The sequence below is a fragment of the Mustela nigripes genome, chromosome 10, assembly GCF_022355385.1.
Source record: "Mustela nigripes isolate SB6536 chromosome 10, MUSNIG.SB6536, whole genome shotgun sequence".
In the NCBI taxonomy this organism is placed as follows: domain Eukaryota; kingdom Metazoa; phylum Chordata; class Mammalia; order Carnivora; family Mustelidae; genus Mustela; species Mustela nigripes.
In genome coordinates, this window is record NC_081566.1 from 20,162,371 (window position 1) to 20,187,561 (window position 25,191).

Below are 25,191 nucleotides of genomic sequence, written 5' to 3' on the forward strand. Positions count from 1 at the left end.
GGCTGCTGCATTTCCTGTCTTGTAGATTGATGCTCTTTGGCTGTTTTGCTGATGTCATTGTACATCTATCTGGTTTTGTTTTTGGAGTGACTATAGCAAGGAAGGAGAGTGGTTAATCTAGCGAGAACTCATTCCACCATGAATGATGAAGGGCGGCTCCTGTTTTATTTCTATTTGATTTGTTTGCTTCATTGGGGAAAACAAATGATTATGTCACCCTGTAGAGAATTTTGCTTTCTCTTTGACATACAAATAAACAGCCTCCACATGTCATTTATTTTTGCCACTGCTGGGATGGTTGATTTTAAAAAACACATTGTTACGCCGCTTTCCTATATCATGCCCTTCACTGCGGGGTAGGGAAGAAAAACCTAGCGAGTATGTATATTTTTTTAAGAAATGAGGGCCCCTTCGCTGCAGATGCCCCTAGAAGTCTAGGTCCATTAACGAGATGGATTTGATGACAAGACCAAACTATTAAGTAAGAGGGAGGAGGACATGCATCTTCATTTTATTTCCTGTGATACATCTTGGAGATGAGGATTCAACTCTTATTAATTCATTGAAGCAAGACTTCCAAGAGGCCTTCCTCCCTCTTGTTGTCTTCCTCTGACTGCATGTTCCTGGTAATGGGTACATTTGTTCATTTCCACTAAGAATGTGTTGTGATATATAAAACATGTCAGGTGTTGGTTATAGAACGTTATAGCTGCTGGCCAATTTGGATTTTCCCAGGGCCAAATCCCAGTCAGCAGCTCTGTGCCGCTAGTCTCTAATGATGTATACATCTACTATATCTATTCCCCGACCCCGGGCTTTTGGAGCCCAGCAAAAGGTGTTTTGTTTTATTTCCTGTGCTGGTCAGTATTGACTTGTGATTAGCCAAACCTGATTTGAACAGCAGTTTGCAGGCCCATGTCTTGGGGGTATGTGGATGTTGGGCACTTGAGGGTATAGATTAGGGGATCTTGACATTCGGTTGCTAAGTTACTGAACCCTGAATTACTGAACCCTGCACATAGCGTTTATGTTCTAAAAATGGTTATTTATGGTTGAAAGCAGCTGCTGCACGTATTTTGGGGGAGAGTATGGTGAGATGCAAAATAAATAAAACTAAATAGTTAGACAGTACATCAAACAATAATTATAAGGAAATGTTTATGGCAAATTAGGAACAAGATGGGTTCCCCTCTCCTACCCCTGCCACATTGGGAGAATTATTTTGCTCATGTTCACAGAACTGTTGGACCAGCCTTTATGGAGCCATTATGTGAACTCAGTCATGACCTAGACTCTGTAATAAAAGTCAACTGATTCATTGGATGCTGCAGCCAACCCTCCTGATTGAGGGGTAGAAGTGGGAGTGGCAGTCTTGGGTATATGTTGTTCTTTCTTTTCCTTTTTTTTTTTTTTACCCCTTAAAATTTCCTTTTCTATTGTAATTTTTTATCATATAGACAAAAGTTTCTATTTAAAAATAACCTTTATTCAGAGTAATTTTACCAAATTATGGCATAATTATACTACCAACATTTGACCTTTTAAAACAACCTCTAATAATCAGAAGTGTTCAACGGCACTTTGGGCAAAAGTTATTTTTTTTTAGAACTTCTATAGTTCTCTCATTCTGCACACTTTTGTTTTCTAGCCAATATGTCAGGTAACAAATATTTGTTAACCTTCTGCTTTGTGCCAAGACTTGCACAGGATCAGACATCAAAAGCATTGAAAAGGTTAAAAATGAATTAGGATGGCCAAGACAAAAATGCACAAAAGTTAACAGTGTAAAACAATGGCACAGATGTCCCAAAGCCGTAGATGTGATTCTTTCCTGAGTGAGAGAGTTCATTGCTGCCTCTCAGGGGTGGGGGGAGCGCCCATAGTCTAAGCTGGTCTGAGATGGAATGCTGACTGTGGACATGTCCCAACATGGGTAGGTATGAATGGTCATGCGCACGCCTGCTGATGAGCCTACAGAAGGGGAAGACCTGTGTGGCCGGGGGAAAGGTTTCTTAGAGGTGACAAGACTTCTTCTATACCTTAAAGACAGGTAGAATTAGAATTCCAGGCAGAGATTAATAAGGAGGGCTTCCTATCTGAGGTGAGATGATAACCAGAGGCAGCTAGGGTTAGACATAGGAGCGGAGACTTGACTGACTAGAACAAGGTACCTATAGAAACCCTTGATTTCCATGAAGAGGAGTTTAAACTTCCTTCTGGATATATTCATTTATTATTTATTCGCTGTGCACATTTTGAACTAAGCTGGGGATACACTGGGGAGCTAGAAGTGTAGTCTGTCTCACGAGGAGTATGCCTGTGGAAGCATTAGGCAGTGAGGAATGGAGACTGTCCTGCACTGTGATGGGTGCCATGAAGGGGAATTATCGCATGCACTGGGACCTTTTGTAAGGGACAGCTCACAAAGACGGGAAGTTAGTTAGGCAAAGGTGAGGAAGAAGAGCTTTCTAGCCCAGAGGATAATAGGTGCAGAGGTAGGAAGACAAAGAGCTCGCTGCTCGTCATGAAGGTTTATTGTGTTCGTACTTGTCCGCTTAGCAGTGCATTCCCCCGCCTCCCCACCAATGGTGGGGGAGACAATGCAGGAGGTGGTTTCTGCCCACAGAGCACTTAGTGTCTTTTCAGTGAGAGAGACGTCAAAAAACACCAAATAATTTACTCTAGAAGTAAGATTTAGGAAAGAGAAAATGGAAGGAAGTCATGGAACAGTGTGAAATCTTCCTAGAAAAGTTAAGGCTGAAACAGATATAGAGAGGTGGGTATGTGAGCAGAATATTGGCGGGGTGGGGAGGTCTATGAGACCCACCTGGTGTGATCAAGAAGATACCCACAACCTTGGAGCAGTAGACAGATACGACTGACAGTGGGTCAACAAGTCTGGTCCCATTGGGGGAACCTCGCCCTTCAGTTTTCTCATTTGTAAATCTAGGGACCTTGACCTTAGTGGTCCCTGAGAGTTTGTCTAGCTTGAAGTCTAGGTGTTTTGGGCCTTATTCCCAAGGCATTAATAAGTTCTGGAGGATTTTGAAACAAAGCAAGGACCTATCAGAAATCAGTCCATTAAGAAGATTAATTTCTCTTTATTATAGAAAATTAATGGGATAATTACTAATTTACAAGAAGTACAGTTTTTTACTAAAAATTTTAATCATGTTCTGATGCTTTGAAAACTGCTAGTACCACCCTGATGTCCACTGGACATTGCCTTTGAGTTCTTTCTCAAAAAAGGCAAAAACCATACAAACGATAGGGCCTAGAAGAACTTGATGAATAAGGGAGAGGTTTAGATGCTGAGTCCAAAAAGTGATCTACAAATCCCAGTTCTCTGTCCACATGAAGACTTGAAACTTCCATGTGTCCAGCTGGAACTGAACATGGATCTGTTGGAGAGTGTTGATGCCAAGGAGTACTGGCTGGTATGTCTTGATGTTCAGCTGCGGTCCTCTGGGTGGGCCCCAGTCCTGTTGCTCATACTCTCACTTTCCTCTTCAGCTGAGTATATGTCACTCTGGTCTCTTGCTCTAAGTATAATTTGCTGGATAAGTAGGGAAGAACACCACGTTCACTAATTAGTCTACTTCAAAGGGGGAACATTAGGCTGATTTAAAATAATTATTACAGACTGCAAATTTTGTAACATTTACGAGGTCATAATAGCTCATAGCCTATCACCCTACCTGTTCTTTTATGGCTATTTAGTGGCTGCAGATGGACATCAAAGCCAGGGAAGAGCTACCTGCCCTTCCTTTCTCATTTCACGACTGAAAGGCTGCTACGTGTCGCAGAGACAGTGGTAGGTACATTTAGCGTAGAGTCCTGAGTGAACTCAGGAGGGGCAGGAAAGGGCCTCTGCTGGAACATTACGGAGAAGTGGTCATTACTCAGCTGACTTTGCTGTGCCCTCTGGGTCTAGTCTTTCAGCTTCTTACTTTTTGTTTTCGTTAAAGGAGATAATTGCGCAGAATGTGTTTTTGGCCGAACTCTGCAAAATCAAAGTTCCCCAAAATCTTGTGCATTGCTTGAGAGCAGTATGAGAACCAATATGCCCTTTCTTAAAAACAAAACAAAACGAAACTTGGTAGGTTAAAGGGGCATGGATTTATGCCACCTGAAAATGATATTTATAACTTTAATTTTTTAGCTGTATAAGGATATCAGTTCTTAAATAGTTCTTTGTCATGGATTTAATCAAAGATTTAAATTTCAGCAAAAACAAAAATACTTTGGTTTTCCCGACAGATGAGTTTTGGAAACGCTGCTAACCATCTCCAGACTCTAACTCCAGAAAATGCACGTCAAGGTCTGGCTGACTTATCCATTTTGGAATCTCTAGTTCTTAGTGGAATGTTGAGAACTAAACAAGTTCCCCAGAAATGATTGTTGAAATAAATAAATAACATAGTTTTCCAAGGCAGATCAGGGCCAACCATACAAGTGCCAAAAGCTTTCAAAATTCCATCATACTAGTATAATATATATTACTCCCTTCCTGTCTTTTTAAGGAATTATATACTGAACATAGTTTTAAGTTGTCCACGATGGCTCAGATGAGTTTTTTTAACTGTAGTTCTTATGATGTACTGAAAAGCCACCATCCATGCAGATGACCTAGAGTCGGGACTTAGGAGAACTCCATTCCTTAAAAGCCTTGGACATCTCTTTGTGAAAAGAGATTTCTAAGAGAATTCATTAGTTCAACATCTATTGCAGACCTTCTGTGTGCTGGATCTGTATCAGAGGGACTATAGAGAGGAATGATTCCAAGGTCATGCATGTGACCTTGGAAATCGGCCTGGTGAAGGAGATAGACACATAAACACTTAACAGCAGCAAGATGAGAGCTGCACATTACCAAGGCTGAGGCCAAGCTTGGGAGAGCTCACTGACCTCCACTTTGTCTGCACATAGCGGACTTGGCTTTCAGAGCCCTAGGATGTCCCACACGGAAACTGACCTCTCTCCCTACCTCCAACCTGGCAGAGATACGGGCACTGCTCTGGGCTCCCTTTGCAGACGCTGCTCACACACTACAAGCCTCTCCTGCCATGACACTGCTGTCTCTTAGTTCTGTCTGTGTTCCTTGGGTCTGCCTGCTTTATCCTTGGTGCAGTTCCTAAGAACTCCCGAGTTGTCTCTGTTAACCCCTCATCGCTTCCCATTTCTTCCCATTTCTCCTTTTTGCTTCTCTTCCTTTCTTTTTAAAGTTCATCACCATCCCACTAAGTAATAATGATGGTAGTACTGATAATGACAGTAAGAATCACATTATCAATTGTTTACTAATTGTCAGGTGTCCTAATTCATGCACTTTTACCCCATCTTATAAATGAGCACCCACGGCAGTGTGAAGTAAATAACTTGCCTAAAGCCACACAACTCTTTTCCCTCACTAAATTACAGAATATTGGGTATTGTCTTTGCATCTCTACAACTTTCGTGGTGGGTATATGTGTGCATGAAGAAAAGGGAGAGAGAGAAAAACACTAAGTCCTTTACCAGTAAAGAGGTATTTATCTGTGTGCTCTAAGTTTTCAGGGCACTTCCAAATCTTGAGCTGTTCTGGATAGAACTGGAAGGTTCTAGAAGGCTGAATTTCAGGTAGCCAAGGCTTTCCCTTGGTGATGCTCATTTCATTCTGCAGCTCTCTGCCCAGTTGGGAGAGGTGGGTTTCCTCAACCACTGGGTCATTGCTAACTTCTCAGACCTAGGGTACTGTGGCCTGCGTCTGAGCCCAGGGAGAGAGAGCTCTTAGGCCAGAGTTGGCACCAGTTTCTCAGGGATGATTTCATTTATTTTAGCGGGGGTGGGGGGGGGAGAGGCTATTTTGGGAGAGAAGAGGGATGTTTGTTTAGATTTTTGAGGGAAACACTGTCTTTCAACTTCTAGTATTCAACACTTTTCAGAGTGTTACTACATTACTTTGTCAAAAGTATTTATAATTCTGAAGATATTAAATATATTCATACTTAAGTATTAGTGCTAAACTGCTCTAAGAAAATATAAGCAGGCTCTTTTGTTGTTAAATAATTCTCACGTTTGCTGCTAATAGTTAGTTTAGATAATTCCCATCTTTTGCGTTTCTCGGTCCTATGTCCTTTTACCTACCCCCGTGACCAGCTTAAAGCTGAGCTGTGCCGCGTCAGCATTAAGTTTAGAGATGGCATCGAATATAAAATGAGGAACATATTTGGCCTGTGTGAAAGCTGACTCTTACTAATTCAGGGATAAAAACACGATACATGCTTTCCCAGTGTGCACATCAGACCGGGATCAGCAGCGCTCACCTCTTGCCCCCTCGGCACCATGAGAATAACGTTCAGATTTCCCGGGGATTAATCCGGCTGCAGTTCCGTTGTAGTTTATGGTGTTAAAAAGGATCAACGGCTCAAAACTGGCATGACATCTGTTCTACTGTCATCCTCCTCGGTAAATGCTTACCAAGGGTCTGCTAAGAGTAGTGCATTATACTGATGTTCCTACATCCCTTGTTGCATAAAATAAAGCTGAGAGGCACTAGTTAAATTAGATGAAACATCCTGTGAATTTTGAGAACATCTCTGATCCTTTCTTCTCCGGCAACATGCATTAGGTATTGGACTTTCATTTTATTTCATTATGTTTCTGGTCATTAGCCCTCTCTGAATTCTTGCCTCTCAAGGGCAGGAATCCTCTCCGTTTTCATAATATATTTAAGCTTGCACATCACCTAGGATGTTCTTCACTGACCATTCAAGAAGGAGCGTGAATTACCAATTTAGAATAAAATCAAACTTGTGCTTCTTTAGTAATTTGTACTTATTCTACTTTCACTTTCTTCTTTTTTTAATCTTTCCCTTACCATCTGTTTTCTCTCACTTCTCTGGGGCTACCTCTGGGAACCCTCCGGGAAACTGATTCCACCCAGGGCTCCTGAAAAGTAATGTCCTGCACCTGGCATAGCAAAGTATGCATAAAAAATATTACCTTGCATTTTTAAGTGCTTTTCCAAGCATTTCATTATCTACCTAGATTTCCAGAACAATCCAAAAAAAGAGAGGGAGCTGCTATTGTTATTCTTAGGATACTGACAAGGAAATTGCACAGATTTGGTTCAGGTGACATGGTGAACCAGCAGCACAGCTGTCGCGATCCCACTCCCGGGTAACCTGGTATAGAAGATCCCGCAGGGACGCTGGCTGACAACTTCCTGCATGTCCCCTTAGTATTCCAAGTCTTGGAAATGGAAGGATAAACCAGAACTCCCAAGTCCTGGAATGTCTTCCATTGGCCTTGATCACTGCGGAGCAAGTCTAGAAATAACGTAATTCTGCATAGGTTTACCATGGTTTGGGTCGGTGACTAATCAGGATCTGCTGTTTTCTTCTCTTGCCTTCCCAGAAATCGTGTCAGCCATGCACAAACCGTGAGAGAACACACAGGTGACAAGAGAATGGAGTTTTCAGGTATAGGATAAAGGCACCAGACTCTTAAATCTCTAGCTAAAGAACAATTATTCTACAGGCTTTTAAAAACTGTTCCCTATAAGAAACATTTTTGAAATTTATTTTTATTCATTAAAGGCACGATAGAGAAGAGGAAATAGGAGAGCTAAGCTTTGTTCATCTTTCCACTTTATAAACAATTGAAATCAGCACCCTCAGGCGCAGACATCATTGGGAATAATCCACAGACTTCATAGGGCTTCTCAGAATGTTGAGGGTTTTAGACCTGCAAGGTTATCCTAACGGGGTAAGTTTTAAAAGCAAAGTTTGTAAGTAAACTGAATCCAGATGAAAACAAAACAAATGGTCTTTCTGTGCTCAGCATCCCTTGGGCATACATTCAGGTCGATAATAGAACCAAGGAGAGCGGCTCGAAGAGGTGCAGCCCAGCCTCGATACGGAGGCAGGCATGTGTGTGATGTCTGAGACCAGAGCTGGCATTCTCCATGCCGGGTGGTGCCCTTGCTGCCATGCCTCCTTGTCCCCGCACCTCATTGCCAAAATCCTGCAGAAGTAAATCACCTTGCACAGGACTTAACGAAGGTTCACGTTTCCGAGAGGCACCTGTGTGCAGTTATTATTTGTGGAATATTTGAGAGTTTTCCAGTAAAGAAAGCAGATGCCAAAATTCCTGTTTCTTGGGGTTAATAGCATATTGTTGATGGCCATGCCACCAAATGAGTGTGAGGTGAGGAATAAATTATCTTCTGTGATGCCAGCAATTACTGATAAGAAGAAGACTTGACTTTCCCAGATTACCCTCATGTGAAATGTGACATCTCTGTATGTATTACTTTCAACATGCACCAGGAAATGTGAGATAGTGTTAACAGAAGCCCGAGGATACCAAAGCTTCAAGATTAGAAATCTTTTAGGCTGTCTTTCTTCTCCTCCCTGCGCCCCCCTTCCCCCCAGCGGGTTGCTGTATTAACACTCATTATAGCAAAGCAGAGCAGATGGGCAAACAGACTGATTAGTTATTTATATATATATTTTTTCTTTTTGACGCTTAGATGTTGGCTCTTCCTTTAATAAAAGAAAGGAGTTTTTAGATGTTGCCTTTTCTTGATTTCCCTTTTTAATCAGAGGGAAAAGGGGGGCATTTTGCTTCTGATCTATTAATAATGTGGCTGTATCCTTTTCTTAACTGCTGACTTCATAGCTCTCTGCATACCCATTTCAATCAGAATTTGATTTCTCTCCAGTCCTCTAAGCTGCATGTGGTATATGCCTGTTCTTTCTGGCCTAGGATTTCTTTATGGAGCTTATCACTTTGAATTCTTTTTTTTTTTTTTTTTTTTTTGGTAAGTGTCTTTCCTGACAAGGAAATTGTCTATAGTGTTTTTGGCTTTTTCATCCAAAATGAGAAAGACCAGAACTGATTGGTGGAAAGTGAAATTATCCATACTATTATGTCAATAGAAATGTTTTCCCATGTTTTTTCTCTTTTAAAAAAAGGTCAGATATCTCTTTGTTTTTTCTCAAAACAGAATTTGTGTATTTCTTTCCTTCCCAATTTTGTAAAAATAGGTTTTCTGATAAAACTGTGCTTCCAGTTTAAAAAAAGTAGGTAAAGAGAAAGGTCATCAGCAATCCCACTTCTGGATATATATTCAGAGGGAACAAAATCACTATCTCCAAGAGATGTCTGCACTCCCGTGTTCACTGAAGCATTGTTTGTAATAGTCAAGGTATAGAAACAACCCAAGTGTCCACCCGTGGATGAATGGATCAAGAAAATGTCACACACACACACACACACACTCTCTCTCTCACTGGAATGTCAGCCTTAAAAAAGGAAAGAGATCCTGCCATTTCCAACAACACCGATGAACTAGAGAGCATTATGCTAAATGAAGTAAGAGAAAGGCAAATACTGCATGATATCACTTATCTGTGTAATCTAAAAATAAAATAAATCAAACTCAGAAACAGTATAATGCCGGTTGCCAAGGACAGGGGTCGGGGGGTGGGAGAAGGAGAGGTTGGTAGAAGGATACAAACTTCTGGTTCTAAGATGAATACAGTCCGAGAATCTAACATGTAACATGGTGATTGTAGTTGATTGGCATGTATTTTAGAACTGCAAGTTGCTAAGAGAGTAGAAGTTAAGAGTTCTTGCTGAAGGAAGGAAGGAGAGAAAGAGAAAAAGAGAAGTAGGAGAGTTGCTGGATGTGTTAATTAAGCTGACGGTGGGATCCCGTTCACAGTGTATGCGTGTATCAGATCATCGTTACGGAGCTTACACACTCACAGCGTATGGCAGTTTTGTCAATTGTGCCTCAGTAAAGGCTGAAAACAATAAAATACAAATAAAGAGAAATCATTGGCACAAGGGGACAAAAGGGAAAATCCATAATAATCCATAATCTTTTCTTATAAAAAGACAAATGTTTCACGTGTATGTAAGAGGTAGTCATAGCAAGGTAATGGGCTTAGTTGTGCATAGAAAAGAACTTTCTAGTGTTCCAATGTGGAGTGTTCTCGAACAGTAATTCCCCTAGTGATACTTAAAGCATTACCTAAAGATCCTTGAGGCATGGTGAAAGGAATAATAAACATGCCTGCATGGTTACAAATGTTTTGGTCCTTTTTAAATTTTTGAAGAGGATTTGCAAATTTTCTAAGTGTATTTTAACAAAAGCAGGAAAATATTCTATGAAGATGGCCCTAGGGGCACCTGGGTGGCTCAGTCGGTTAAGCAACTGCCTTCGGCTCAGGTCATGATCCTGGAGTCTCAGGAACAGGTCCCGCATTGGTATCCCTGCTCAGTGGGGAGCCTGCTTCTCCCTCTCCCTCTGCTTGTGTGTGTGCGTGCACATGTTCTCTGTCTCTCGCAAATGAAAAAAACCCGAAATCTTAAAAAAAAAAAAAAAAAAAAGGATGGTCTAAAGTCAGTTAGCTCATAGCATTGCGGATAGACATTGTAACTTCTGATTTCATGGTACAGGATAATATACCCATACAACTGTTTGGGAAGATTTCTGCACAAAGCCATGGGCAGTTAATTGGATCCCATGTTTTTAGAGACGCCTGACGAACCTGTCATGTAGTTTATTTTGTTCTTAGAAACTGTCCTCAGTGGGACTTGGTATTATTGGAAGATTCTATCAAACATCAAAGAGATACTTGAGCTTAATTCTCACACTGCAGTCTGATTTCAGAAATAGCGTGTTGTTACTAACAATACGGGAAAACTAGACTCAGCTCCGTCCAGCTCTGTGGTCTCGGCGTGTTCGTGGGCACCGTCAGACTCACCTCTCTAAGTGCTGTGGTTTCAGGAAGGGGCATGCACAGAGGGTTTAGGGCTTGGCAGAGAAAAGCTGAGCAAAGCCAATGAGAAAATAGAAGCTTTAAAAAAAAAATGCTAGGGTTTCGGGAGAGATAATACAAACAAGAGGGAAGCATTTAGGGCAGATTACTGTGGTCATTAGGGGGTCATTTCCGAGGGTCTGCTCGGTTTGAGGTCTCGGTGGGATCTAAGTGGGAGGATGTTCGGGAGAAATGCAACTGTGACATCGTATCAGGCTATGAAAGGGGCCGTGCAGGGGTGTTTTCGTGATGATTCGTCAGCTGTGCTCAGGCCCCAAGCGTGATCTCTCTCGACATTCCCTCCCTCAAGGCTGAATCTGGTGCCCCTGGGATGAACTCATTTCTTTTCCTGGACTTGACCTGTGGTGGCTGTACCACCACTGTGGCCGCTGCTTTGCAAATCTTCGTGTTCTGTGGGGATAGGGGGCAAAACTGAATCTTGTGTATAACCCAAGCTTGCCAGACACCTAGTAGTTTTTAGTAGGTATTTGTTGATTAAATGAATGAATGATTGGACGATTGCTTAAGCACAGGATTTAGGTGACACAGTAAAGTGCTTTCCCTACTGATCTGTGGTTAACTTTATGAATTAGAGATCTTCTGCCTCTTAGATGACTTCATAATTATAACCTTCAAAATGGGCAAAATATTGGGGCACCTGGGTGGCTCATTTGATGAAGCATCTGACTTTTGATTTCGGCCCAGGTCATGATCACGGGGCTGTGAGATCGAGCCCCGTGTCCAGCTCCACGCGGGGCAATGGAGCTTGCTTAAGATTCTCTGTCTTCGTCTCCCCTCTGCGGTCCCCTCCCAAAGGCAAAATATTAAAATATATTTCTGATGATGTAAAACTTGAAAACACCACTCATTAAATCACTGCTGTAAAATACAGAGGGTGTGTGTTTCGAAAACAGAATTGCGACCTAGTTAGGATTCAGAGAGAACTCATACCGAACATGCATGCCTTTTAAAAAATATAATTCAATGGAAGCTTCCTGAGTCATCACTTGAATTGGATGTAAATCATGTCTAATCTGCTTATTAACATGCCCCTCACCTCCGTGCCTGAATAGCAGGGAAGTCCTTCCAAAAGGTATTCTTACACGTTTTATGTTTGTTAGCCTGCTGCGGTCTGATTCTCGTGTGATTTCACCTTTTCAAATTCAAGTAAGACTTTTTGATACAAACACAACTCTTAAAGCACAGAAGAAACACCACATAATGCTTTTCAGGAGGTAGCAAAGGATAATTCACGTCTTAGATCCTTACACGAACTTCTTGGGTAGCCTGTGAGGTGGTAAACAGAAATTTGGAATGAGGACAAGGAAAGCGAGGGGGACGCCCAGAGAGGACAGTTGTCGGGTCCCCTTGGGTCACCCCTGTCCTTCAGGGACTCTGTTAGTGTTTCCCATTCTCCTTCCGGTTCTTACTTTGTTTTGAAGAGGTGGCAACGGAAGGTTTCCCTCCTCTCTTCAGCTTGTTCTCCTGTGGACTCGTGAGCTTGTTTGCCCACAGTCCTTTCTGGAAACTGAGGAATTTGTGCTGGGCCTACACCTGTTCCCTTAGGTGGTGATGCTGGAGGGACACTGAGGGAGGTCAGCCCCCGAGAAAGGGCTGGCTTGGGGAGCATGGTGGCGGCGGCCACAAGCCCCAGCAGCTTCTTGGTTGGAGAGGAATTTTTCCCTTCTTCTGCCTTCGGAACTGAATTCCCTCTCTCATTCTTCTTGTCTCATATGTCAGTGATGTTTCTTCAAAATCTGTGTTAGGCCGACAGAATGGATTTCTGCACTGCTAGTTTAATATCTCTCCAAGTGTGCCCAGCTTTGCCCCGGAGAGACGTCCTTATCTTGAAGTTGGATAAGGCCCTTCACAAAGCATCAGCCACGCAAGCAGGAAGCCACCCCCTTCCCTGACCCGCTCCTACCTCTTCCCACCCAGCAAGGGTGAGTCTGGACTCGGGGGCGCACACTCCCACGCCCACCCTTCTACATTCTAGTGTCTTCACTTAGGCACTTCCCTAGGTCTAGATGATGCTACTGCCCTTTGAGCCTTACTGGACTGCTAAGTCTCTACAAAATACTACTTCCTCTTTTAGCTCCTGTCTTTGCCCAGTCATAATTTCTTCTCTCTCTCTCTCTCTCTTTTTTTTTTAAATTCTGTATTGCCATATTCCTGTGAAACCTCTATCATGACCCTTCTTCACAACATTAAAAAATGTCTCCCGCATGCACATTGCCCCCATCAAGCCCCTGAGCTGTACAGACTGGTATGAATAGACCATCAGATCAAAATATTCTAGCTTTAGACACATCACTGCTAAATGTGGGGTGTGTGTGTGTGTGTGTATGTGTGCGCGCACTCCAGCTAGATTTACAAATATGAAAACGTGTTAACAAGAGGTTACCCAATCACGTAGAAAAACTATAAACATCAACTGTCTGGGGAATTAAAAAAAATCTTCCTTTTTTGTAAAATTTGATCAACTAACCCTAATCCTATCCTCCCAGTCATGAGCCAATGCTAGGAGATAGTATGAGAAAGTACAGAAAGACAGGACTGGTGTTATACCCACAGAGTCGATACTGCAATTTGTGTTTGCTTGGCTTCATTGAAGATCATTACCTTTGTATCTAAGTTTGTTTTTGAGATTGATTTGGAATTACCTTTCAGTATCCGATGAATTTGAAAAATTCCCCGAGCTGAGATTTTATGGCTTAAGTGATTAGATTTCTCTGTCCATGGGTGCCCTAGGATATGCCTGGGGCTGTGTTTCAGTTTCTAGAGCCCTGTTCCTGAGGCTGAGCAAACCATCAGTTGTTCATAAAGGGGAGAGGGCTGTAGGGGACGCAGGCGCCCATCCGTGTCGGGTGCGTGGCCTGATGCTTCTTTCGCTCTGCTTGGGTGTAAAGCGGTGGGGGCCCGAGCTACAGTGGGATGGATGGAGATGAAGGAATGGGTGGATATTCAGGCAGACGTCTGTGCGACTGGCCTAAGTTGTCTGCAAGATTGGAATGGCTGGAAAAGAACGAAAGAATAAAATCATACAGAGCAAACCCTGAGAATCTGAGCAGTGACCTTGGGTGGAGTGGGGAAAGTATATTTACTTACATAAACTAGAAGACTATCTTCTTTGTGTTTATCCATAAATTCTTTCAGTCTTTGTTAGTGGTTCAGTAGACGGACAGAGCCTCCAGTAAGAGGTGGGCAATTGCCTTTTCTTTTTCGATCTTCCCACATCTTCTCAATCCTTAAAGCATTCAGCTAGCTGCTCAGAGCATGGACACGAGTAAGTGTGAATCCCTGCCTCCATCACCTTCCTTCATCCTCCAAAACACTGTCACGGAGGGACACGGAGTTCCTTCCAGAACCCACCAGAAATATATAAATTAGCCCATATTTCAGCCTGTCGAGGAAGGCTGCTTCGTCCTGGAAAAAAATTGAGGATCTGAAAAGAGCCGGCTTGCAAGGAAGGAGGGGGAAGATGGAGAATTTTTCCCACCAGTTTCCTGAGCTGGGTGGAGCTCATGAATGTACTTTTCCTTACTCTGAAGGTTTTTGAGATTCCAGAACATTAGCAAACATACATGCACTTTATGTGTAATAAGGAGTAGTGCCCCAATATTTATTTCAATAAACAAATACATATGTTTTTGTTATCTCCTCAAGGAGTTCAGCCATGTGTTGTACAGGGGCCATGCCTTCTGGTCTTGCTTTCTGAGTGACTTTCAGGCAAAAGGGGGCCGTGTTGCCTTTCCTCCTCAGCACCAGTTACCCCCTCCCCATGCGCCGAGGTCAGGCAGGACTCCTTGTGCATTGCCGATCACACAGCGGGGGACACTGAGACACAGGCTTTTGCTACCCTCGTTCTGATCCAGCTTTCTGCTCTTGCAGGTGCACACATCCTGACCGACTCAGCAGGAAGGTGGATTTTCTTTGTGTTTAAAGAAAAAAAATGTCCCCGTGTCTGTAGAGATGATTTGCAGTTCAGCCCGGCTGAAGCTGACCGAATGAGACTATGGGCTGTGCCTCTGCCAAGCATGTTGCCACTGTTCAAAATGAAGAGGAAGCCCAGAAAGGGAAGAACTACCAGAACGGAGATGTGTTTGGCGGTGAGTGCCGTTGAACTTGACCCTTGACCTCCTGACCCCGGCCTTCACTTTTTCCAGAGTCAGAGCAAATACTTGTAGTGTTTGGGGGTGGTGGGTGGTGCTGGTAAAGGGCTGATGAGATTTGGCTAGAAATCAGGGCAGATCTTTTACGTGGGGCAGTTTCTGTAGTAATTTATACATAGAGGATTCTGAGGAGTGTTATGGAGGTTTTATACAGAAACTAACACTGAAGTCAAGCTTTAAGTAACTGGATGGGTACAGAGGACAGCAGCAACAGGGAGTCCTGGTAGAGGAGCGCTGTACGACCGAAAACACAGTCGTCCAAAAGTACATGAGAGAGTGAGGTGTTTCTTAGGGCTCCTAGTTACTCTTTATGGGGCTTTTTGTGTGCATTTTTTTCAGATTAAAAAATACAAATACAGTGAATTTAGTAATTGTCTTTTAACTGTTTTGTGATGAATCAAAGTGACTTTAGAATATCTTGTGCATCGCTTCTCGGCCTTTTGGCTAAGATCAAGTGTAGAATATCTCGTGCAAAGGTCACAACCTGCCAACCCATGGCCACGTCTGGTTTGCAAATATATTTTCTTTGGCTCCCAAAGAATTACAAAATAAAAAGCAAGGCAGCATATAAAACTCAGGATGCTTCATGTAAAACCCCCAAATTTCTTCAGGAAACCTGGTGACACCGAGTCTGTCTTCCCTGAGGCCATAGTCAGTGGGTTGAGATAACAATGGTCCCCCCGGTCCAGGAACTGCTGAGCCCGCCCTGAAGAGCACACGAAGCCCCGTTCACTCCTGAACATCAATGGCCTGGCCACTTTCAGGCTTCTCAGTGTGCCTGGCGATGAGTTTGTTCCTTAGAAGATCTGCAATTGCTCTGGAGCCACATGGTTGTGGGTTAGTACAAAATTCCAGTTAGGAAGGCAGACATAGGAGTTTGGCTGAGTTACTTTGACATCACCCACGACTGGACCCATGCACGGTACTCCTGTGTTCAGACACTGGCAAGTCACTCTACGGCATTTTGGTCCCTCCTGATGGTTGTGCCGGTCCCCGGTGAAGAATTGGGGTACCGTGGGAAGGTAGCTGCTCTGCTAAAAGTAGGCTAGTGTATATGGGAGGAGGACTTTGTGTTGTGTCGTTTCAAGGAAATGTATGTGTTGCCTGGAACAAATTTGCTTCTGGTGGCGACTGCCTAGAAAATTCAGAACAGTGGGGAAAAGTAGTGTGGGAGCATTTAACTAAAACTTGACTCAGATCACTGAGACCAGTTCCTGGGAAAACAGTTAATTGGACGAGCATCATTCCGTCACTCCCAAACACTTAACTATTAAGAGAACATAATCTAGTATCAAGCATTTGTTCAAATTAGCTTCTACGTGATATTCTGTGTCATTATCATTTTTGTAACAAGAGCTACCATTAATGGAGCTGCCTCCATATGTCGAACATGCTGAAGCATTTATACACTCATTTTCATGGTGCATTTTTCACAACAATCCTGTGAAAGATGTGTCATCCCAGTTTTACATATTTGGAAGCTGAAGCACAGAGAGACTAACCGGTCCCAAGTTGCCCAGCTACGAAACCACAGACTCAGGTCGCTCTGACTCCAGGGTCCATGTTGCTTCTCTCAGTGTCGATGCCCGGCACCCTGCTGCCTCCCATCGGTCACTCATTCTTCAGTGCAAAAGAGTATTGACTGGCCTGTATAGGATAGGCCGAGACCTTTTGCTAAATGCCATGGGGGAGGGAGTGCAGAAGTAAATGATACGTAAATCTCCCTTTCTAGGACTTCATGAGAGGATGAGGAAATGTTATGAGGCAAAATAAGCCATGTACCAGGAGAGGAAAAGACATACATCGTGGTAAGAGTCAAGGGGATGGAGAGATTGCCTTAAAAGGCGGGATCAGAGTAGATTTCTAGAGGTGACCTCTAAACCTGGCCTTAAAGGACCAGAAGAATCTAAACTTGTTAGATGAAGGGTGCAGGAAGGAACTGGGTGACGAAAGGCTAGAGGTGATGTGAGACTTATTGAGAATTATAAATAATCCAGTTGGAATGGAATGTAAAATTTAAGTGGGAGAGAATTGGCTAGAAAACTAAGGGTTAAATTATAGAGAACTTTGAATACCATTTTACAGTCTTTAGAAAGATAGACTGTAAGAGCAAAAACCAGTGATAGTATATTGCCCTTATATTCTGTCTCGCAGTGAGACCACCTCACCATCCAGTCGATAATCGGTTTCAGCTTTAATAGGCAAGGAGACTTTCTATTATTCTAAAGTACGATGTGTATTTGGCAAATGTTGGCGTCTAATAAAGGACTTTTCCATTAGTCAACTATCGCTGGGTATCAGACAACCTTAAGATCTCAGCGGCGTTCAACAATGAGCCTGTCTTTCTTGATCACGAGTTGGTGAGTCAGCTGGAGTGGCTCTGCTCCATGTCTCTCTCATCTTCCTCCTGGGACCAGTGAGCTGCAGGAGGGGAGAGGGGGCATGCTCTTCTTTTGCAGAAGCATAAAAGTGCAAGCAGTACACAAGATGCCTCTTAACCTTGGGCTTTCAGCTGGCCCAGTGTCACATGCACATTTTACTGGTCAACTCAAGTCACACAAATGCGCTCAAAGACAAGACTCAGAGAAACCCATCTGAACACGATGCATTTGTGACGAGGGTGTGGATGTGGGGAAGAGTCGAGAATCGGGGCTGACAATTCGCTGTGCCCCCAGCCTCCTCAGTCATGGCTGTCTGTGTGGCTCCGTTCAGTTCATGCAGTCTGAGCATTTTTTCAGCCTCCCAGTACTTACACGGACATTTTGTTCACTTCAGCATCCATCATCTTGTTACTCTTTCTGACATAAACATTGGTGGGTTTGTGGCATGGTGTTAGAGACAGCAGAACAAGGAGGAAGAGAGCTTCTTGAACTGGGCAAGGGAGATGGTTTTGATAGTCCCACAGGGCTCTGGCGTTAAAATTGTCAGAGGGCAGACTGAACATCAGTGCCTTTATCCTAGTGTTACTAAATTCTAGAGTATGTATATGACCCGATAAGGTCCTGTCTGTGTTTCTCCACTTAAATTTTAATTTGCAAGCAGAGCAAGTATACAGAATCCTAGTATGATCACAGATGGTCCCAGGTGACTAGCAGATCTGGCTCACTTTTACTCACTTGATATCTTTGTCACCCATTGTTTTGTAACATGTTACCTCATGACAAAGAACTCCACACTTAGTAGCTTGAAACAAGCACCGGTTTATTATTTATCACAATTCTGTGGGTGCCTGGGTTCCTCTGCTGTTTTTGCCTCGGTTCAATCAGGTGGCAACACTTAGCTGGGCACTCAGTGGGGTTCACCTAACTAAGATGGCTTCAAGTCTCTCCAGCTAGAAAGTCAAACTTTTCATGAGGTGGCTGGTAGAGGAAGTGGAAGCTGTCGGGCCGATGAATACCTAGACTTGTAAGTCCAAGAATGTCACTTTTGCACCATTCTATTGTCTAAAGCAAGTTTCAGGACCATCCCAGAGTCAGGAGATCTAGAGGTCTCCATCTATTGAGTCTAAGGAATTGTTGGCGGCCATCTTTGGATACTAGTTACCTCAGCCACTGAGAGAGGCAGTGAGAACCCCATGACTGGATTATATTCCAACCTGGACAGTTAGAGTCTGCTTTTTGAATCACTGCTCTGTTTTTTTACTGAATAAAGTTGCCTCATTTCACTTTTTAGAAGCTGTTTTTTAAATGTTTAAAAAATGTTACTATTGCTTGTTCTTGAAGAGTTGACAAAGTCTGTGAAGGATGGCATATTTGGAGATGGCTCTGAAGTATGTGTCTCTGAGTGTGTGTACACACACACATTTGATCCTTTTCCTAAAGGTGTGAATTTAATTTCATAGCTTCTAAGGACATGCTGAGGAGCGTTGATAAACAGTGTGTTTTTACAAATGGTAATTTCCATTTTTATGAAGCAGTTTGGTCTCTGTGATGTTTTGGTTACCTAGAAGACCGACCACTCCAAATGTGTGTTACAGAATATGTCTAGACTATTCCACCAAAGAGGATGAACTGACCAAAGAGCATCTTGACTCTTAGATTTCACAGAATTCAGGAGGTCACTACCAAGGAACTTTATCACTGACGTTTACCTGTAGACTTTCCTTCCCTTTAAATACTGAAGCATAAGAAGTTTCAGATCTAAGGTTGTGCCTCACATCCATGTGGCCTGTTGAGAAGTACAATCCAGACCAGAAAGCCCCGTCTCCAGATTGGAATTTTCCTTCCCAGATGTCAGGGCCAATGTGCCGAGGTCAATCAGAGGACAGCTGAGCAGATTGCCAAAACCAGCTTGCCACAGAGGGGTGACTAACAGGTTCAAGTTATCATCAACTAGTTAAGCAAGTTCTAAAGGGAATCCAAGTGCTTACTGGATTCTTTTAACAGCCATTCTCTTAGACTATTAAAGTAGGTGCACGGAACAGATTCAAGTCTTACTGGAGAAATTAACACCTCAAACCTGAGTTCATTATCTCTCCTGCCGCCCACCCCAAGAGGAGAAAGCTCTTTACTTACATTGACTTTACTGTTTGCCTGAAGGTCACCACCATTCTTCCAGGAATGTAGGCTTTAATTTGCCTTTTCCGGCTTCAGTGACTCTTGCCGCTCTCCCCAGAAGCTCTTCTCTTGCTGTTGCCACAGCCCGTCACCCGGAATGGCGCAGTATCTCCAAACCGAGCGCCATGAGCCCCCTTGGTTGTTTGTTTTCTTCTGGGATTTTCTTTGTCGTTCATTTTTAATTGTCAATTTTTTGCGCCACTGTTGGAGTCTGTCAGGTTTTTCTAAGTGCTCCTCTGCCCGTGTTCATTCTCCTGCTCCAGAACTTTCTGTGGCACCTGGTTCTTTAGCCAGTAAAATCCTAAGTCCTTAGTGAACATGCCTTACAAGGGCTCATAGCCACCTTGGCAGCCTTGTTTCACGCTCTGTCCTTCATGTTCCCTGTTCCTCAGCCAGACTGGACAGCTTGCCCTGTGACCTTGGACACACCTGTCTCCCAGGCCTTCTGGTACGCCATGACCTCAGCTGTTCTTCCCAACTTCACCCACACTTGCATGAAGCCTTTCTCATACCTTCAGAAAGTATCGTTTTCCTGCCATCCCAGGATACCTCTTTACATACTTAGGTATTTGGCTTATTTCTTGATACGTCTCATCTCATTATTTGTGTATATGTGTTATCTCTCTTATGAGCCAGTTAGGCTCCTGAAGGCAGGGACTGTAGGTCTTGAGGGAAACCAGGGTTCCCAGAACTGTGGGAGCTGGAGACAGAGAGATTGTTTGGGAATCGGGGTGGGCCCTGGTGGGCCGGCTTCCCCGTGTGACTAGGTGGCTGAGTTTGGCTGAAGGGCCAAGAGAGTTTGAGGTTTATAAATGTTCCCTTAAGTGGAGGTGTTTAGATGATTACAGTAAATTCTTCTGAAATAGCAGTGTAAGACCAAATATAAAAGGCAAGCAGTAAAGCAAGATTTTGGCTACTTTGTCTCCCCTGGATTCTGTATTACTGTGTAGCTTCAGTGCAATTCTGATGCTTAGCTGTGTAAAGTGGGAGCATATACCAGGACTGTCTGTGTGTGTGTGTGTGTGTATGTGTGTGTGTGTGTGTCTGCGTGTGAGAGAGAGAGGGTGTTATCCAATCTGTTACCCATCTCAAGTATTGTAGGGACCAACTTCACAGGTTATGGGAGGATTATGTAAGAGAATGGATCACATTCATTCAGAAAGTCAAAGCAGTTGAAGGCGAAGTAATAATTCCCTGTTTCTTTCTGCAGTAATTTCTGATTGCATGAAGTGAAGATTAATTAAAATTAATCTGTGTTTGTGTTTGTGAGACAGTAGCAGGATAATGTTACCTCTTGTGCCATCCAGGCCAGTAGCCTCTGGCCACCTCTGATATGAAGCATGTGAAACATGCCTGTTCTTATTGAGATATGCTATGGGCATGAAATACACACAGGACTTTAAGGACTTTGTATAAAAGAGAGTATAAAATGGCTCATTAATGATTTTTTTAATTAATTACATATCAAAGTGAATAGTAGTTTGGATGTATTGGGTTAAGTAAAATACATTGTTCAAATTAATTTCATCAGTTTCTTTTTGCTCATTGAATGTGGCTCCTAGAAATATTGAAAGTACATCCGTAACTCACATTATTTTTCTACTGGATGGTGCTGGTTTAAGTCCCTGAAAGGAAGTGTTGGGTGTTTTGGGCTCCCTTTTCTTCCCAGTTCCAGCTTTGGAGTTTACTTACTCTGGAATTCAAGAGAAAAGGAGTTAGTTAGGCTGAGACAGGTGGGGGCGTGGGGTGTTGGGGACCACGGGAAAGGCAGAGACAGGGAAGCAGCTTAGCAGGAGAGGAAGAGCACAGGGTCGCGTGCTCATCTCTCGGCTCTCGTCAGTGTCCGTCTTCAGCTGCGCCTCATGTAACTTCTTCTGCTGGCCCAGGGAAGCTTGTGTTGACTTCTGAAATTGTTATTTCCCAAGGATCAGAGAGGAAATCTTTCTCTCTCACTGCTCACCCACCTTTTGTTTGGTTGTTGTTGTTGCTTTCATTGAGTTGGTCAAGAACCTTAGGGGCAGGAGAACTGTTTGTTGGGTTTGTGATAGAGCCAGGTCATGGTCGTGAAAGCAGGGGGAAAAAAAATTAAGTCAAGAAGAGTGAGGGATGGGGCGCCTGGGTGGCTCAGTGGATTAAGCCGCTGCCTTCGGCTCAGGTCATGATCTCAGTGTCCTGGGATCGAGCCCCGCATCGGGCCCTCTGCTTAGCAGGGAGCCTGCTTCCTCCTCTGTCTCTGCCTGCCTCTCTGCCTACTTGTGATCTCTCTCTCTGTCAAATAAAATAAATAAAATCTTAAAAAAAAAAAAAAGAAGAGTGAGGGAACTGGCCCTGGGTTTAATCTTTGAAGATTCCACAGTGTCTTTTTTTTTTTTTTTTTTAAGATTTTATTTATTTGACGGAGAGAGAGAGAGAGATCACAAGTAGGCAGAGAGAGAGGGGGAAGCAGGCTCCCCGCTGAGCAGAAAGCCCGATACGGGGCTCAATCCCAGGACCCTGGGATCATGACCTGAGCTAAAGGCAGAGGCTTAACCCACTGAGCCACCCAGACACCATGGATTCCCCAGTGTCTTGAGCTGAGCCTCACAAAGCTGTCAGTGGCTTGAAGTGCACATGGAGCTCGTGCAATTACAGACGTCAGCCCACCTTGGCCAGGGCATTACATCATCCTCTTCCAGAGTAAACGTTCTTAGCCCAGTGCCTGGCTCAGGGAAGGGGCCCACAGGGCTCCTCGGCCACTCCGGTAGCTGCCTGTTGCTTTGGCAGGAGACGGGTCCGTATGGTGAGCACACAACTGTGATTGTGAGTTCGCTCTCTAGCTGGGGGGGTCTTCCAGCTTCCCCACTTCATCAGTGCCCGGGTGTTTTCATGTATGATACAGAGATAGTGACGGAATCCAGCCTTCGGAGTCCTGTGGAAGATCAGATGAATTAACAGTGGAGAGCACTGAGAACGCAGCCTGTGCATAACTAGCCCCCAAGCAGTAATGAAGGGTGTGAGTGGTTTGCCCACCTCTTCACTCTTGCCCCTCACTCATCTCAAAATATACTGTGCTAGAGTGGCCGTGATGGTAGAGTCAATCTGAATTTCTTTGGAAGAGTTTCCCATTAACAGAAAGTCAAGAAAATCCTATACTTTTTTAAAAATGTAAATTCAGTTAGTTAACATACAGTGTATTATTAGCTTCAGAGGTAGTGTTCAGTGATTCACCAGGTGTAACACCCAGTGCTCATCACATCACGTGTCCTCCCTGAGGCCCATCACCCAGTTACCCCCGCCCCCCCACCAGCGGCCCTCAGTTTGTTGCCTGTAGTTAAGAGTATCTGATGGTTTGTCTCCCTCTCTGATTTTCTTTTCTTTTCTTTTCCCTCCCTTCTCCTATGCTCCTCTTTGTTCTTAAATTCCACATGAGTGAAATCATATCATTGTCTTTTTCTGATTGACTTATTTTGCTGAGCATAATACTTTCCATATTTAAGGAAAAAGAAAATTCTGGGCACCTGGGTGGCCCAGCTGGTTAAAGCATCCAGCTCTTGATTTCAGCTCAGCTCATGATCTCAGGGTCATGAGATTGAGCCCTGCATCAGACTCTGCTCTCTGCTCAGTGGGGAGTCTGCTGGAGATTCTCTCTCTCTCTCTCCCTCTTGCTCTCAAATAAATAAATAAATCTTAAAAAAAAAAAAAAATCAAGTACTATTTTTCCTTCCCTTGCCATTGTTTAATGTTATATGGAGAGATGAGTGGAAAAGTGGGACTATTTGTCACTGATGGGTTCAAGGCAGCCTGACTGCAGGGTGAGGGAACCTTTGAGTGCACAGACACCGTTGGCAAGGACATCCAGGCAGGGCCCTTGGTGGTGTCCCTCCGGTTTTATGTCTAGAGGGTTTCTTCCGGTTGCTCTCTTGCTCCTCCAGGGGCCTGGTCTTGTCTATAGCTGCCTGGAGCCCTTTTGCAGTCAGAAAATAAGAAAGAACTTGGCCCCGGAGAAGGCAGTGGAGACCTCTCTGGTACCATCCAGTGAACGGCACAGAGGACTGGAGCTGCAGGCGAGGCTTGTTCTCTGTTGCGGGAAGTTCTCAAAAAGTGACTCAGCAACACGAGAGAAGGTGGGAGGGTTTCTTTACCCACAGCATTTCTCCTCTGAGTTATTTTCTCCTGAGTGACATCGCAGAATTCAGAAATTAAAAAACAATGGCTGCTTCCTGGAATCCTGGTTGATGTGGCAGAAAGGATGGGTTTTGCCGTAAGCACCTGCCTGGTAACTTACCTGGTCGGGCCCCCCCTTCCCTCCCCCCGCCAGCAGCGCTCACCTGGCTGCACCTGTCGGACACTTAGCCCGCATTTTGGACCTGGCTCTCCCCTGCAGAGAGCAGCTCAGCACCTCCCTTTTGTGCCCAGAGCCGGAAATGTGATTGTTTCTTTTGCCCCTGAATTACGATATAAAAACAACTTAGACTCCTATTCTACAGTTTGTTATCCCCATTTTTTTTTTTTTAAAGATTTTATGTATTTATTTGACAGAGATTCAAGTAGGCAGAGAGGCAGGCAGAGAGAGAGGGGGAAGCAGGCTCCCTGCTGAGCAGAGAGCCCGCTGCGGGGGCTCGATCCCAGGACCCTGGGATCATGACCTGAGCGGAAGGCAGAGGCTTAACCCACTGAGCCACCCAGGCGCCCCCGTTATCCCCATTTCAGGAAAATGAAGCCATGAGCCGCGCCACTTCACTTACCTGAACAAGCAGGACTGTCTGGAACTGAGGTTGCAGACTTCAACTACGGGAGATCCCCCTCTCAGGAAGAATATACCTGTCTTTGCTATTAAATTTAAACCAGCCTCCACTCAAGAGTCTTTGAGAAGTAATCGCGAACCAGCTGCTTGAGCTCAGCTCCGGCTTTTAACTGAGGATATCTGAAGGCTCTATTGTTATATGTAGGGCTATTTTCAGGAAACCTGAAATTCACGGTCATGGTGAATGCACAGGCCTGAGAGTTGGCAAATTGGTTTCGAATTGCTACTCACCAACATGTACCTTGGCGAATTACTCTCTTTGCCTTGGTTTCCCCATCTGTCTAATATGGAGAGAACTGGTATTTACTTGCCTTCAGAGGACCGTTGGGAGATTCAATGTATGAGTATATAGAATAGGATTTGCTGCATGATACGCACTGTGTGAGCGCCGTTTGCTAATATCGAATTAGTAGGCTTAGTTTCCCTTGATTATGCCGGGGGGTTGGGGAAGCAACATGTCTATTCCAGATGTGTAATTCTCCAAGCCTGAAAAATTTGTCAGTTATCCACATAATACTTATCTCTTTATTTTGTATTTTAAAATATTTGTGTTCCTGTAATTTAAATTCCTATAATTTAAAATATATTGCATTTCTATAATTTTTTTTCTGTTTTTTTTTTTTTAAAGATTTTATTTATTTATTTGACAGATCAGAAGTAGGCAGAGAGAGAGAGTGGGGGAAGCAGGCTCCCTGCTGAGCAGAGAGCCTGATGCGGGGCTTGATCCCAGGACCCTGGGATCATGACCTGAGCCGAAGGCAGAGGCTTTAACCCACTGAGCCACCCAGACACCCCCTTTTTTCTGTTTTGACACCTTCTGTTCTGTATAAGATATGAGTGTGTGTGACCATGTGGGTGTCTTAAAT

General features: G+C 43.8%; 1 protein-coding gene across 1 annotated transcript in view; it reads left to right on the forward strand.

Annotated features, from left to right (window-relative positions):
- Positions 1–25,191, forward strand: part of C10H1orf21 (chromosome 10 C1orf21 homolog) — a 227,892-nt gene that overhangs the window by 61,601 nt on the left and 141,100 nt on the right. Inside the window, exon 2 of the mRNA XM_059412763.1 lies at positions 14,706–14,923. Within this exon, the coding sequence (XP_059268746.1) occupies positions 14,830–14,923 (94 nt within the window). The 5' untranslated portion in view covers positions 14,706–14,829. The remainder of the gene's footprint in view (positions 1–14,705; positions 14,924–25,191) is intronic.